At 28.6% G+C, this 15,902-nt stretch overlaps 9 protein-coding genes across 9 annotated transcripts; 4 read left to right on the top strand and 5 right to left on the bottom strand. All coding sequences in view use genetic code 12, as the record gives it.

The window, feature by feature from the left end:
• Positions 1 to 83: 83 nt before the first annotated feature.
• On the bottom strand, positions 84 to 1,007 carry ABG1 (Abg1p; the record flags this gene model as incomplete). The annotated part of the gene is made up of 1 exon (XM_051756163.1): positions 84 to 1,007. The coding sequence occupies one exon, from the start codon at positions 1,005 to 1,007 to the stop codon at positions 84 to 86; it is 924 nt and encodes a 307-aa protein (XP_051615884.1).
• Positions 1,008 to 1,243: 236 nt separating this feature from the next.
• On the top strand, positions 1,244 to 1,547 carry KGF55_001573 (uncharacterized protein; the record flags this gene model as incomplete). The annotated part of the gene is made up of 2 exons (XM_051756162.1): positions 1,244 to 1,260; positions 1,322 to 1,547. The coding sequence occupies 2 exons, from the start codon at positions 1,244 to 1,246 to the stop codon at positions 1,545 to 1,547; spliced, it is 243 nt and encodes an 80-aa protein (XP_051615883.1).
• Positions 1,548 to 1,866: 319 nt separating this feature from the next.
• Positions 1,867 to 2,787, top strand: MED18 (Med18p; the record flags this gene model as incomplete). Its single annotated transcript, XM_051756161.1, has 1 exon — positions 1,867 to 2,787. One exon carries the CDS (start codon positions 1,867 to 1,869, stop codon positions 2,785 to 2,787), a length of 921 nt encoding a protein of 306 aa, XP_051615882.1.
• A 9-nt stretch (positions 2,788 to 2,796) lies between these two features.
• PES1 (mRNA-binding ribosome synthesis protein) lies at positions 2,797 to 4,689 on the bottom strand (the record flags this gene model as incomplete). Its single annotated transcript, XM_051756160.1, has 1 exon — positions 2,797 to 4,689. The coding sequence occupies one exon, from the start codon at positions 4,687 to 4,689 to the stop codon at positions 2,797 to 2,799; it is 1,893 nt and encodes a 630-aa protein (XP_051615881.1).
• Positions 4,690 to 4,977: 288 nt separating this feature from the next.
• On the bottom strand, positions 4,978 to 5,922 carry SSO2 (syntaxin; the record flags this gene model as incomplete). The annotated part of the gene is made up of 1 exon (XM_051756159.1): positions 4,978 to 5,922. One exon carries the CDS (start codon positions 5,920 to 5,922, stop codon positions 4,978 to 4,980), a length of 945 nt encoding a protein of 314 aa, XP_051615880.1.
• Positions 5,923 to 7,542: 1,620 nt separating this feature from the next.
• IPK2 (inositol polyphosphate multikinase) lies at positions 7,543 to 8,808 on the top strand (the record flags this gene model as incomplete). The annotated part of the gene is made up of 1 exon (XM_051756158.1): positions 7,543 to 8,808. The coding sequence occupies one exon, from the start codon at positions 7,543 to 7,545 to the stop codon at positions 8,806 to 8,808; it is 1,266 nt and encodes a 421-aa protein (XP_051615879.1).
• A 64-nt stretch (positions 8,809 to 8,872) lies between these two features.
• SUP35 (translation termination factor GTPase eRF3) lies at positions 8,873 to 11,011 on the bottom strand (the record flags this gene model as incomplete). Its single annotated transcript, XM_051756157.1, has 1 exon — positions 8,873 to 11,011. One exon carries the CDS (start codon positions 11,009 to 11,011, stop codon positions 8,873 to 8,875), a length of 2,139 nt encoding a protein of 712 aa, XP_051615878.1.
• A 632-nt stretch (positions 11,012 to 11,643) lies between these two features.
• Positions 11,644 to 13,143, top strand: KGF55_001567 (uncharacterized protein; the record flags this gene model as incomplete). The annotated part of the gene is made up of 1 exon (XM_051756156.1): positions 11,644 to 13,143. One exon carries the CDS (start codon positions 11,644 to 11,646, stop codon positions 13,141 to 13,143), a length of 1,500 nt encoding a protein of 499 aa, XP_051615877.1.
• Positions 13,144 to 13,208: 65 nt separating this feature from the next.
• On the bottom strand, positions 13,209 to 15,461 carry KGF55_001566 (uncharacterized protein; the record flags this gene model as incomplete). Its single annotated transcript, XM_051756154.1, has 1 exon — positions 13,209 to 15,461. The coding sequence occupies one exon, from the start codon at positions 15,459 to 15,461 to the stop codon at positions 13,209 to 13,211; it is 2,253 nt and encodes a 750-aa protein (XP_051615876.1).
• Between the last annotated feature and the right edge of the window lie 441 nt (positions 15,462 to 15,902).

The raw sequence follows: 15,902 nt of genomic DNA, 5'->3' as shown, positions 1-15,902 counted from the left end.
AAGGAGGAGCTAATGTAAATAATACTTATTTATTGTAAATACAAATATTTATAAAATAGTTGCTTAACATTCTTATACGAAGTTTACTCATTCTTTTTATCAAAATCAACTGGTTTTTCAAATGATGCATAAGTAATTTCCAAAGCAGAAAGCCAACTTAAAGCAGCATATAAGATACTCAATAAAAATCCAGAAACAATTAATCCTGACCATATCCCACTTGTAAAGAATTGATAATTTGTAAATAAATTATCATGCTTAACGGTTGTGGCATTATTTGATAAATCTTCATTAATTTCACCACCTCCTTCGAAAATAGAAACTAATTGAGTTTCTTCTGCAGCTAATTTATTAGCTTCTGCAAAATCTGATTCTATTTCTTGTTGTATTTTAATATTTGATTCATCTTCTTCTTCTTCATGTTTTTTTACAACTATCTTATCATGTTCATTATTGAATAAATTAATAATTTTTTCTTCAATTTTTTCAAATCTATTGTTTTCAGTTATAAAATCAGGGATTATTTGTAAGATGAAATCTTTAGGGAAAGAATTTGGTTGATTTATTGTTGAAACGAATTGACTTAATGAATCAAAATCCAAAACCTCTGGTTTGACATTGATAATTTCGAATTGTATCATATCAACTTGTGAATCGTCTTTGTAAAATACATTATCAATTGAATAATAATTTTCGTTCTCTAATAAAGATTTATCTTCAATTTGATTCCAATCTCTTAAAGAAGTTTGAAAATACACAATTTCATCAGTTTTATCTATTTTATTAGGATAATTCAAATTTGCTTCTTCTTGAAAGTTATTTGTAGCATATATCATAGGTATATTTGATTCTAATTGTGAATTTTTAATTATATGTTCTGAAGATGGTATTAATTTTTGAAGATTATATTTTGATTTTATTATTAATGGGGCAGTATTTGAGAATGCCGTTATTGAAGTGATGAAAAAACATAGCAAAGCTAATGCTGAATATATGTTAAATCGCATCTTGTGATTGGTAATTACTTGTTCACTCGGTCGATTTGATTTTGAATGAATAATTTCACTTGGTTTATTCATTGCTTCCTTTCCTTTATAAAATTATCAACGAAATTATCAAACAATTTATGTGCAGTACTCTCGCAGCATAGTACAAAATGTTTATGAAGAATACTTTACTTACTTAAGATCAACCATTTGAACTAAGCTTATAGACACATCAACAACCACAATCAACTACAATCATGGCGGATATCCCAAGGTATGTAATATCTCAAACGGCTTTGCCTTTGTTTGTTCAATTGTTACTAACTCACATTTAGATCAGTTATACAAAAATTAATGTTTTTTACAGCATTAATGATAATATTACCATTAATTACATTTTTTTCAATACAATACATGACAAATAATTCAATAATAAGTGGTGGATTAAGTGCTTTAGTTGCTAATATAGTATTAATTGGTTATATTATAGTTGCATTTATGGAAGATAATACAAAAATTCAATTAGAAATTCATGAAGAAGAAAAAAAGAAACAACTATAGTAGAGAGTTTATAAGAGTATATGTATTGTTTGTATGTTATTGAACTTTAATATTAATGAATAATTGAATGATTTACTAGTGTGATCTTGAGTCTGTGTTGTCTGATGTATTATCTCTGAATTGTCTTCTCTTAATAGATCAAAATCTTTTTAAGTAGACTTGAAAAGCCGCTTTGAAAAATCCGATATTTTTACAACCATAAAGATTATCAACAAGTGAATCAATTGTGAAAAGATATAGACATCTAGGTACCTATTAGCTTGAGCTGAGTCCGAGAGTTTCAAAATATACAATTGAGTGTAACTCAAACTTTTTCAAAATGGTACATCAATTATCATTAGTTTCATCAATTCCTCATTCAAAATATTTACAAACAATATCTTCATTACAAGCAATAACAGGAATATCAACACCAACAGAAATATCAACATATCTGTTAATAACTCAACCAAATTTAATTTTTAAACCAAAATTTGAACCTGGGAAAATTAATCAAATTGAACAATATTTTATGAAATGTACAACAACTTGGATAGATGATGAAGGTCGAAATTTAGATATTTCAAAACCAATATTAAATGATTCAAAAGATATAATTGTTCAAAAATTATTTAGTAGTGATAATACTACTAATACGAATGATAATGAAAGAGTTTGGACTTTACAAATTAGTGATATACCTATTGCTGGTAAAAATCAACAATGTTCTCAACAAACTATATTTGAAAGTACTTTAGTACATACACATATTGGAGTAGACTCTGAGATTAAAAATAAAGAAGAAGTAGTCAAACAAGAAACGAACGATAACAAATCAGATGTAATGGAGATTGATGAAGATGAAATAAATAAACAGTACCAAAACTTAAATTCAACTGAGGCAAAAATACGACAAGATTCATTCTTAATTTATTTATCAGATTTAGGATATGAAGTAATAAATCAATATTGGATAAAAGGTAAGAAATTTTTCATAATGGATGATATAATAATTGAAATTTATAAAATCTTTGTTAGAGATGATTCTTATACAGGTGATGAAATAAAATTAAAATTATTAGATGAATCCAACACATTTCAGATCAAGAGTTATATAAATATAAAAAATTCAACAGATATTGAACAAATTAATAATGGTATAAAAAAATTAATAAATTTACAAAATTTAATTAAAAGTTTATTCTTGTTGGAAGTTCCTGATAGAATGTTTATGGATTCAAGAATTAAATCAAATATATAAACTAACCACCTAACTTTTCATTTTTGATTGAAGTTGTTTTTTCTTCTTCTCCAATTGTTTTTTCTTTGATGTTAATTCATTATTTCTTGTTTCCTTTTTATTAATACCATATTGCATCTTTTTATATAATTTCTTTTGTTTATTTGTCATCATTATTTTAGCTAATTCTTTTGCTTCTTCATCTTCTGTTAATTTTTTAACTATTTTTTGTTTCTTGGTTTTTGGTTGATCTTTTGAATTATCAATATCTGAAAATTTCTTACCTGATACTTCTAATTCTAATTCTTTTTGTGCTTTAAGATCTTCATCATCTTCTTCTACATCTTCTTCTTCCTCTTCTTCTTGATCTTCATCTCCTGACGCCACTTCGATTTCTTCATCATCTTCTTCTACATCTTCTTCTTCTTCCTCTTCTTCAACTTCATCAGCTTCAGCTTCACCATCTTCTACATTTGATGCTTTCTTATTCAAACTTGGATCATATCCACTTGAATCACCCCATGGAGATAAATGAGGAGGTAAAGTTTCACCAGGAGCATAATCATTAACATTATTTAATTGTTTAGCATTGATACAATCAAATATCCATTGTGGTTGAATATAAGTTCTACCAGGAACTTTTTGTAAAATCTTATTCCTATCACTTATATGATGAGTTATTGAATTTAAATCTAAATTTGCAAAAATTTCAGGATTATTAATTTTTAAATCATCTAACATTATTTCTGATATTATTTTTCCACCACATGATAATATTAAAAATTCTAATATATCTAATGGAACTTCTCTACCAATATAAAATATAAAATTTTCAAATAATTTAGATTGTGGTGATGAAAATTTTGTTGGTTGAATTAATGTATCTGATTTTGATGTTTTGGAATTATTTGTAAATTTATCTAATTCTATTTCTTCAATATTTTCTTCGTCGGCGGGTTCTTCATTTTCAACTTCTTCTTCTTCATCACCTATATTATCAGCTTTTAAAGCTTTTTGTAGTTCAGTTGAAGATAATTCTTGTCCATTTTCGTCATTACTTACCTCTTTCGTTGACTTACTTTGAAGTAATTGATCATTTATATTATTTAATTTATCATCTTTTGATTGTAAAACATATGAACTTAATCCACCAACTCCCTTTAATTTTTTAAAATCAATTTGTGGAGGATATATTAATCCACTTTCATTATATAATTTAAATAAAACAAAATTTAATAAAGTAGAATAAAATTCTAAAAATGTTAACATTATTCTAAAATCAACATCTGTTGGAATATTAGTTGGAAATTTATATGGAATTAACCATCTTATTTCTTGACCTTTTACATTAGCTTGATAATATACTCCCTTTATACTTACAAATACTTTTTTTAATAATCTTTCTTTTGCAATATATGCTAACCATTGATTACATAATTTTTCAGCATCACCAATAATTTTTGATGAAACTTTATCAATTGCAGGCATATTACTAAATAAAAATAACATATTTAAAGGATCATCTAAATCTCTTAATGCATCTAAAAATGTAGGATATCTTTCTTTTATAATATGATTTAATTTATATTTTGGTCTATTTGATTCTAATTTTGAAGCTTGTGAAATTTCACCTTTTCCCAATGCTCTTTGTAATTTTTTGGCAAAAGTTTTATGTTGTCTAAATTTATCTAATACTGGTTCATGTAATAAATATTGAATATCTTTTGTATAATAAAAAGTAACTGGTGCTGTTGATCCTTTATTTGCTTTTTTTTTATTCCTTGGTTCTCTTGGATATATACCTTTGAAAATACAAAGTCTTCTAAAATCAGCTAATGATATTTGTAATTTTTTAATGGCTTGTGTTCTAGTGATGAAATTTTTAGCATTACCTGAAGTTCCTTTTCTTTTGATTTTAGCCATGTTGTGCTTACTATTTGTGAATCGATATGATGAGTTTGATTGAAATCGATTCTTTTGGTTGTAAAAAAAATATTTATTTACAAACTCATCTCTTTACATAGAAAATTGGTTGATGTCGCAGAATCGCGCAGTTTTCTAATTTCGCGCATTATGAATATCAACCATTTACTTCGAAGACAGATTTCAGAATTTATTTACTTAGTTTCCTTTTGATTAAATTAATATTAGAAGGTTGTTTATATAAGACAGTCCACTTCTTTCCACTTTACCACTATCGTACAAGCTCACCTAATGATTAGTACCAAAGTAAGCACCTAAAATAACTGCTAATATAATAATAATTATAACAACAATTACTAAACACCAAATTTTTTTCTTTCTTGCAGATTTTGCAGATTTAACAGCTTTATTAGTATGACCAACACCTTGTTCAATATCATGTTGAGCAGTACCAACTTGTTCTTCAATTTGTTGTATTGGTTGATCTTGTTCAATAACTAATTCTTCCATATCATGAAATAATTGAGTTAATTCAGCCATTGTTTTTTCTAATTTTAATAATTCTCTATGTCTTATTTGAACTTCATTTAATACTGATCTTGCTTCACCTCTACGATTACTTTGTAATAAAGCTTGTTGAAAAAATTGTTGAGAATCTCCTCCATCTTCAACAACTGCTCTAATTTCTTCTTGTGTTGCATCAGGTTTTATAATTTGATATTGTCTTGCAGCTTGATCTTTTGAATTTTCTTTATTTTTTGCTTCAATTAATCTATAATCTTGAATTAAATCTAAAAATCTTTTTCTACAAGTTTCACTTTGATCAATTTTTGTTTGATCTTTTGAATGTATTGCTTGAACTTGAACATTTTTAATTCTTGCTTTTAAATCTAATTGTAATGATTGAGCTTCACCAACTAATGTATCAATTTGTTGAGAATTATATTCAGTATCTTCATCATTTAAATCTATATTATATAAAAATGATTTTTGTTTATTATCAATTAAATTTATAATATTTGAATAATTATCTAATTGTGAATTTATATCTTGTATTTCATTCATAAATGAAACAAAATCATCTTGATCATTTGTATATTGTTTAGTACTATTATTATAATTACTTGTAGAACTATTGTTATATTGATTATAATTACCATTATTTCCAATAGTATTCATCTCATATGAATTAGGATTATTTTGATACCTTTGATTTTGATATGGATTACTCATATTGAAGTTTTTAAGTGGTAGATTAATGCTGAATGAACAAAATAAGATTAATGTTAATGAATTGTCTATTAATGAGAGTATTTAATAATGAATACTAATATAAAAAACTTGAAATGAAATGAACAGGAAGACCAATAAATTGAACAACAAGAATAATGAATGGTTCTGGAGTAGTATTAAAGTGGTGAGGATAGAATGACTAATTATTTAGGTTAGGTTCTTTTTGAAATGAATAGATGCTGTCTCTTTTGAATTCTTATGATCAATACCAATTGCCCTCTTGTTTGTGTTAATCTGGCCTTGAAATATTCCTCAATAAATTAGTGTATTTCTTTGTATTATTTTTGTTTATTTATTTTGAGTTAAAAATAATAAAAAATTTTATTTTGTACTTTTTTTATGCCGACTAAATTTTTGTTTTTTGTTAGAATGAGTTTTATAAGTAGAAGTTTATAGATCGTCTCAATTACAACAACCGAAACTAAATATATTTTGAATGTGTTGAAGGATTTAATTCGACAATTGAGGGAATGTAATATCAAGATGGATTTAAACTTGGTGACTTTGATTAAAGTTAGATGTTCTGATTGGAACAATAGTTTGACCAAATCCAGATCCATTTCTTCCTATTCTGTCTAAATAACATCTCGTTTATAATGAAATCTTCATAATCAAAATTAAGGCGTTCGTTCTTCGCGTTAAAATTAAGTTTATTGTTCAGGTGATGACCTAATCTTAAATCTCTCTCTCGGTCGATGCGTTAGTTTCAAAATTCTATTTTAGGTTAAATTCTAATTTGAATTTTATTGGTTAAATTTCAACTCGCGTTTCATACTAATGAAGAACTTTAGACGGAATAACAAGGCTGTGTAAAAATTTTAGTTGATTCGTTTCATGAAATTAGATATAAATGATAAAATAATTACAGATTCGAAGTCTTCTTCTATGCAGCCATATACCTTTCGTAATAAATTTGAAGAAAAATTGGCAAAAAACAATGCACATAATTTATAAACTTTAGACTTCAAGAATTCTGTACCTGAAATGTTTGATTATGTCTTAATTGATGAATAAGCCAAGACTATGCATACTTTTTGAATTTATTGTTTGAGACCAATGTTCTAAAAATAGTAAATGTTAATGCCACTTTGAAAATATTTGAGCTAAAGAATTTCCAAACCTTGCGGTCGTTTTTTTGATGTTGAGAAATAGAATCATCATAATGAAACAGTTATACGTCTCTGAAATTTTATACCAGTCTCTCCATCATCTTGCTTAAAATTAAACTCGTTGCAAAAAAATTGTGAATGAACATTTTTCTTTTTTTTTTCCCTTGCTTTTTATTGAATGGATTTCAGCTCTTTCGAACTATCATTTTACGTTTTTGTTATAGGAATTTTAGTGATCGCCATTACAATGGATGATTGTGAGTTGTAGATTTAAACATGTGTGGGAGGTGTTGCAAAAAATTTGAATTATTTACAACCCAAGTAAACAGATTGGTAGCTATATTTTCTGATTTTGTTAAGGCATCAATTATTTACAAAGGATCAACCTTTAGGTGCTTTGAGTATTAACGATATTCAAATGAATCAAAATTAACCAATTGATTTAGGATATATGACTAAAATTGAACATCTCAATAATTCAGAACATGAAAATGACGATGATACGACAGATCCGAAAATTCAAAGTAAATCATCTACATCGATATTATCACGGACCACAATTTCAAATTTAAAACCATCCAAACATCAAGCTGCAGGACATGATGGGTGTTTAACTTCAGATTCAATATTTATAAAACCAACTATAAAACAAGAATTAGACTTTTATAATTACATAAATGGAATTGATCAAATCAGTGAATCAAAGAATGAAGATATATATCTAGGTTCTTTATTGAGTCATTGGATGCCAAAATTTTATGGAAATCTTCAAGAAGGTAAAATATCAAACACTGAAATTAATCCAACTGCATCATTCTTAAATTTAGACACAAACTCTACCGAGTCATTTGCCAAAAAAGATTCAAAGGATTATATAGTTTTACAAAACTTATATCATGGATTCAAAAAACCGAATATTATGGATATCAAATTAGGTTCAAAATTAACTGATGATTCAAAGACTCCTCCTGAAAAAATTGAAAGATTAGCTAAAGTAAGTAAAAATACGACTAGTGGATCACATCTGTTCAGAATATGTGGTATGAAAGTTTATAATCAAAATCAATCACAAACTTTTTCCGAAGAGGAAATTTTTGATGGGATGTTAAATACTGTTCAACTAGTTTCTCTTGAAGAAGAAAATAATAATTCAACTCAAGAAACTTATTTTCAATTTAATAAATTTTTTGGAAGATCTTTAAATTCAACAAATATTGAAAATGGTATAAATTTATTTTTTAAATTATCTCATTTCAAACCAAATCAAATACGACATTTGATTGAAATTTATCTAAAAAGATTACAATTAATTTATAATTGCTTATTGGATTATGATGTTAGAATGTATTCTAGTAGTTTATTATTTATTTATGAAGGGGATTCAAGTGTTTGGAATGAAGATAAATATGAGGATTATGATCTGCTGGACCCTATAGTGAAAGATTTTGAATTAAGTGATGATGATGAAGAGGATAGTGTAGAAAAAGTCGATGACTTAGAACAAGCAGTGTTAAATGATTATAAAGTAATTAAGTCAATGTCTGATGAAAGTTCAGGTACAAATGATACAAAAAATTCGTCTCCATTGAGTAGTCTACATTTGATTGATTTTGCTCATTCTAAACCTACTCCCAAGGAAGGATACGACGAAAATGTAATAAAAGGAATTGAAAATTTGATAGATATCTTTTCAAATATTCAAAAACAATACATCTAGAATTAATATTATAGAATTTTCACAAATTTACACTAATTTACAATTTCATTTATTTTTGATTTATTTATAACAATTTAGTAATTTTACCAATTGCAATAGTTGTACCTTGATCTCTTAAAGTAAATCTACCTAATTGAGGATAATCACTATAAGTTTCAGCACATACTCTTTCAGATGCTTCTAATATTGCAATAATTTTCATACCCTTTTTAGCAAAAGCAGGTGGTTTTTTAGATTTTCTATTTGTTCCCTTTTCTAATTTATGTTTTAATTCAATAAATTTAACTTCTTCAATTGAAGTATGTAAATGCATAACACATGAAAACCCATTTGATAAAATTGATTTTAATTCAACTATTGCTATTTGTGCTTCAAATCTTGTAACTGTTTTAACTGGATTTTTAGGTGATGTTAATACATAACCAGCTTGTAAATCTTCTTCTTCAACACCTTTAACTTTTAATCTTACTTGTTCTCCACTGAAAGCAGAATCACATTCTTGTTCAGTTTCATTATATATAGTTAATACTTCAATTGATGTTCTATTAGGCATCAATAATAAATTTGAACCTTTTTTAACATGACCACTTTCAATTTTACCTTCAACTACTGTTCCCATATCTTTCATTTTACCAGAAATTGGTAACATAAATGGACCATTGATTTTTCTATTTAAAGTATCCATATTATCCAAATATTCTAATAATGAAGGACCTTTATACCATGGACAATCTTTTGATGAAACTCTATCTTTTAATCCAGCTCCTGTATAACCTGAAACTGGCATATTAATAATATCATCTTTATTATAACCAATACCTTTCAAATACATTCCTAATTTAGTAGTACATTCATTATATCTATCTTGTGACCAATTAACAGTTGGATCATCCATTTTATTTACAACAACAATTATTTTATTAACACCTTGAGTTTTAGCTAATAAAGCATGTTCTCTGGTTTGACCACCTTTTTCAAATCCAGTTTCATATTCACCTTTTCTAGCACTAATAACTAAAATACCAACATCAGCTTGTGATGCACCACCAATCATTTCAGATACATATAATTTATGACCTGGAGCATCCAATATAGTATATCTTCTTTTATCAGTTTCAAAATATGCTTTACCAACTTCAATAGTTTTACCATCATTTCTTTCTTCTTTATTTGTATCCATTACCCATGATAAATACCAACCTTGTCTACCTGCATCTTTTGCTTCTCTTTCATATTTTTCAACAGTTCTTTTATCAACTGAACCAGTTAAATATAAAATATTACCACCCATTGTTGATTTACCTGCATCAACATGACCCATAAAAATTATAGATACATGATCTTTACCTCCAAACATATCTTTTACAACTTCTTCATCTACTTCATCTTCTTGTTCTTTTGCAACTGCATCGGCTGATACTGATGGTGCAGGAGTCGAAGATTTTGCAGTACTAGATTTTGATGGAGCTGGAGTTGATTCTTTTGGTGCTGGCGTTGATTCCTTTGGTGCTGGAGATGACTCTTTAACTGGATTTGAAACTGGTGTAGGAGTAGATTCTTTAATTTCTTCCTTGGTAGATGATGTTGCTGGAGTTTCGTTTGCACTTTCTTGTTTTGATTTTTCTTCTTTCACTTCATCTTTAGTTGAAGGAGCAGGAGATGGTTCTTTATTATCTTCTTTTGTCTCAGCCTTTTTATTGGCCAATTTTATACCAGATGATGGGGCTAATTTTAAAGTCTTTTTAACTGGTTTGTTCAAAGAAGCTTGTTGAGATTGTTTTTGTTTTTCAAAGTCAGCTAATGACATTCCTTGAGATTGTTGTGGTTGAGAAGCTTGTGAGTTATATGATTGATATCCTCCATATTGTTGTTGTGGTTGGTATTGTTGACCCCCATTGTACTGCTGTCTGCTATTATATTGTTGATATCCTCCTCTACTGTTATATTGGTTGTAACCACCTCTGTTATTATTATTATTGTTGTAATTTGATTGATAACTACCTTGATATTGATTAGGTCCTCCAAATTGTTGCTGTTGTTGAGGTTGAAAATTTTGAAACTGTTGATAACCTGAAGATGGCACAAAAGATTGAGCTTGATTTGGATTGTATGAGTTGGAGTAAGCTTGCTGAGATTGCTCACCATCAAGTGATGTATTTTGAAAATCTTGATTCAACTTATCTTGATTGTATTGATCGGACATGTTTTTCAATTTCCCTATATATAATCTTGTGTAACTCTTATATTGATTTGTCCAAATGCGTTTGAGGTTGAGCAGTTAGGTTTCTGTTCTCTTCAGTTATGAAGTAATCGAGATAAGATGGTTCAAATTAACTAAGAATAAATCGTAAATGTGTTCTTCTCTTTTTCAACTTGCTTGAAACAATTTGAAAAAATTTTGATGATATAAATTTGGTAGCTTTGAGCTTACACATGATAAGTCATGTGATCAAACCATGTTACTCCTAAATCTATTCAAACTCTTTTCAGATGGTATCTGAGGCGTTTAGTTGAGGTCATGTTATATTGCTTACAATTCCTTTTTTAAAGAACGAAATTAAGATAGATGAATATGTCAGAGGTAATAAATTGCAATTTTAATAATAGTATTCAAAAATTACCCATTAAGTTTTGAAACAATTTAAAAATACCCCTTTAGAGTTTCTCGACATGTTTCACTCCGATAACATCAGTTTGCTACTTTCTTATCAACTTTAAATTTTTGAAACACGCCTTAACAACACCATCAATTTGCATTTATCTTAAATCAATTGCAAAGCAAATAGTTGGACTCGAAGATAAGAGTTAAAAACACGTTCATAAGATCAGTAAATAATGCCAATTTTTGGTGATCATTCTTATACATCAATCACTATAAAAGTGAATCAATTAGTCCAGCACAAAAATGATGAAATAGAAGATGTGATGGAACTATATTTGAGCGACTTATTACACTTGATTAAAATTCAACCTAATTCTGGAGCAACAGAGGCAGCAAGAGCAATTAGAAAAAAAATCAAATATGGTGATACAATAGAAGAACAAAAGAGGGCATTACAATTATTGGAACTTTTAGTTATGAATTCAGGCAAAAAAATAGGAACGATCATAGCTAGAGATGATAAGTTGTTGGATGTCTTGAAAGGAATAATCAATGGTCATGGTAAAACTGGATTGGGTTCAAATTATGATCCAAAAATTCAAAAATTGGTTATTCATATGTCAATTGGTTGGAAAACGGAATTTCAAGATTTGGAGGGCTATAAATACTTGCAAGGTTTGTACAAATATATACCGAAAAGAATCAGAAAAGACTCTTCTTCAAATACAAGAACTGCGAGAGGAAATTCAAATGATGACGAATTTGACGACTACATAGATGATGAAACGGATCCTTATTCTGATGAAAATATATACGACGAACCAGAATCAAAAACGCCAAGATCTCCAGCTCCAGGATCAAGTGCAAGATCACCAAGACTAAAATCTCCAAAGGTTCCTCCACCAAGACCTACTACAGCTTCTCCGTATTCTTCCCAATCAAAAGATAAAAAAGAGAAAAGTAAGAAGAAATCAAAGAAAAGAAAATCCAAAAGTGGTATTATCTATGCCGATGAAGAATATGCAATTCCTCAAATTAATTATAAGTTGGAATCACCTAAAATTGAGAAACTAATATCTGAATGTAATAACACCACCATAACATTAAATAATCAATTATTGCACTTACCTATCCATGAAAAACCTCAAGATTCTTCTGAAATTTTGAAAAATTTCAATCATTGTAAAAAAATAAGAAGAAAAGTTTTGAAATATTTACAATTTGTTGGTGCTGGTAATGTCGAAGATAAAACTCCTGAAATATTACAAAAAGATGAAGAATTTTTATCGAGATTAATTTTTGCTAATGAACAATTGATTGAAACTTTTAAAAAATTCGATTCTAAATCTGGCTATACTGATGAGAATCCTGCACCACCTATCCATTCGTCAGCTTTAGTCAATGCTGATGACGATAGAGAGTGGAGTGATAGTGATGAAAGTTATTATGATAGTGAAGATGAAGAGGAGGAAGACCTAGAAGAGCCAGAGGAGGATCTGATTTCTTCAAGATTGCAGTCAGTTACGATGGACAAAAAAAGAGCACCACCTCCGCCACCACCAACTCAATCTTCAAAAACTTATGAAAAACAACCAACTTTGAAAAACGGATTTGATGATTCATCCTCAAGCAGACCAGGGTTGAGCAAAACCGAAACAAGTGATTCTGTACTCAGTAGTAATCCATTCGGAGATAAAAATGAAGTGACAAAACAAGATTCAAAGTATTATTAAATAACTCAACAGCATATATAATTCTTGAAGATGTATTTTTAGTATTTACTATAAAATAATTTTATCTACTTAACATAGCTTTTTAAAATCGAAATAGATTCTTGATCGTTTCCGTCATCCTCAAATTCTTGTAGTTTTAATGCTTCATTCTGTGTATCGAAACTTGAATTTCTTCTTTTCGTAACTATGGTACCGTTTACATTGTGTTTGTTGATTATATTCCCAATATTTGAGTTATAATTAACATTTAGCTCATACAAAGGACTAAAATCATCATCATCTAACACGAAATGTCTATTTTCAAAGCTTGAAGATCGAGAAGAATCATTCAATTTTTTGTTGTTTAATATTTTGATTGATTTATTAACTTGTTGGGAAGAAGTTGTTTGAGTCTTTAAAATTGATCTTTTAGGGTGCAATATGTGATGAGACGGTTTATGTTTCGGAGTCGGTGACAGTTCCTTCAGTAAAGAAGTTTGCTTATCAGGTGACGTTGTTTTCAGAGAATTTCTTTTCTTTGTCTTTCTTTTCTCATATCTGCTTGATTGTTGGTTTAGTCGAACATCTTTTTCAAGATTGCTATAATATTTGTTTGTAAATCGTATATCATTTATATCAGTAAAGTTGGTAGTTTTTCCGTTGACATAGTCTGCATCAGAATCTGTTTCCGAATCTGATGTTGAAGAAAAATTTGAATTAAATTTGTTGATGTCTAAGAAAGTTCTTGAATGCTCATTGTCGTTATTAAACCCTTCTGATTCATCTTCACTTGTAAGTCCCGAAGAGTTCCAAAGCTCATCTTTATCATTGTCATCAATCTGATTCAAAATGTTTGGTTTTTGCCGAGTTTCTGAATCAGTTACTAAGGTTTCAAGCAAATTTTCAGCAAACACAACATCAGGAACTTTATCATTATCTTCATTCATTATAATTTTGCTCTCCTTTTCTAAAACTTTTCTATAATGTTCAGTATTTAAGGGACTTCCATTGATTCTCAACTTCTTGAAATGTGAAATTTCACCAGTCGATTTTATTGTGGCGGGTGATTTGGCGTTTATCAATGAAGCGAAAGGGTAATTACTGCCAGTATTTTTTGGTGGTGGTTCATTTTCTCGGATTATCGTGCTTCTATACTTTGGATTTGACATTAATTGAGAATATAAAAGATTCAATGGGCTATTATGGAGTACCAGTTTTGGAGGAAATTCAATAATGCTATTGACATTAAGCATATCACCAACATCGTCTTCTTCGATTGAGTCATTATTTGACGTTGATACACTTCGATGTTTTATTGCATCAATTTTTTGCCTTTGTAAAGTTCTGTAATTTGCTATACTGGTGGACATAAATTGTTCAAAATCATGTGGATCAATTTCATCCTCGTTGGTATTGGTGATAGTGTTGACTGATTTGGGGCTAGATGGTGGATTTAATGATTTTGTTATCGTCATCATTGAATTATTTTTACAATATTCTTCTTCATCGATTTCTGTTGATGTGGATTTTTGAGTCTCTTCCAGTGAGCAAATACTATTTTTGGGCAGAAGATCAATTGAAGGTGGTAAATCATCGTCATCATCATTTATTCGACTGGTTCCGGTCACCTCTATATCTTGGGTATGTATAGTATTTTCAGGCAGAACATTTGTTTCCTGCAGATCAGATTGTTTGTTCTCCTCTTTAGTGACTCCTGTTTTATTTATGAGTTTACATAAATTGGGATATTTTTCAGGATCTAATAGACTTTTCCCAGCACATAATTTTGACTCCAACTGTTGTAAACTATGTATAGTACTTTTAACTCTAGCGCTTACCTCCACACTATCTATCACTAGTTGATTGATTTCGCTTCTTTTATTCCCCTCCGGATCCTTGATCAAATGATTAAATTTTGAATTGGTCTGAAATTGCTTTTTCAATTTTTTCTTTCGTTGATGAATTGTTTGAAATATCAAATGAATATTTTTACATATACTTATGTTTTTGAATTGAATTTTCTGTTCTATTGACAAATTTCTCTTTATTTCATTCCTCAAATCATTTTGATAATTTGTTGCGACTTTCAATAAATCATCAATAACTTGTTGAGATTCCGCCTGTAGTATGTCATTCAATATGTATTGTAGTTGGAAACATTCTATGGATGGTAATGGTACAATGTTTGAACAAGATGAATTTGAGGTATCTGATTCATTTAAAAATTTTGGTTGATATTGCTTGTATGCTTGCTTTTTCCAATTTGTTAATGCGGAACCTGACCTTGGTCTGTTCGAATTGGTCGATTTATCATCAACTCTTTGATCATTTGATTGCATGTACCTATTTTGTAGACATATGATAGATCTTAATTAATTTTTAATTTGAAGACTTGCTTTGTTAGAGTTGGATTCTTCTTTGTGAGGACAGTTTCAACAATGTTAATTTGAAAACTGCAATTGGTTCCAATGCCCTTTTTCTAAGATAGATCAAAATAACCTTTAGTCTATATATGATTTGAACTTTGTATTATTAATTCCCCATATGTGATAAAAATGATGCTACCAGCTTAAATGTAATTTTATACAACCAAGTCCAAAGTATACTATAAATAGATCACACCAAAATCAAACTCTGTTGGTTTTACTGAATCAAAACATCAGTAACAACAATAAAGTCCAAAACCAGTCCATGAACAACAAGTAAGTTACGGTCAATGGAGAGAGTATGAAATTCTAGATTTTTACGTCTGAATGTGGTTTGTTTACACTTTACTATAT

This window comes from Candida pseudojiufengensis (assembly GCF_024610245.1).
Source record: "Candida pseudojiufengensis strain CBS 10847 chromosome Unknown scaffold9, whole genome shotgun sequence".
Classification (NCBI taxonomy): domain Eukaryota; kingdom Fungi; phylum Ascomycota; class Pichiomycetes; order Serinales; family Debaryomycetaceae; genus Lodderomyces; species Lodderomyces pseudojiufengensis.
Note: the sequence above shows the minus strand (reverse complement) of the source record. Positions and strands in the feature narration are given on the sequence as shown.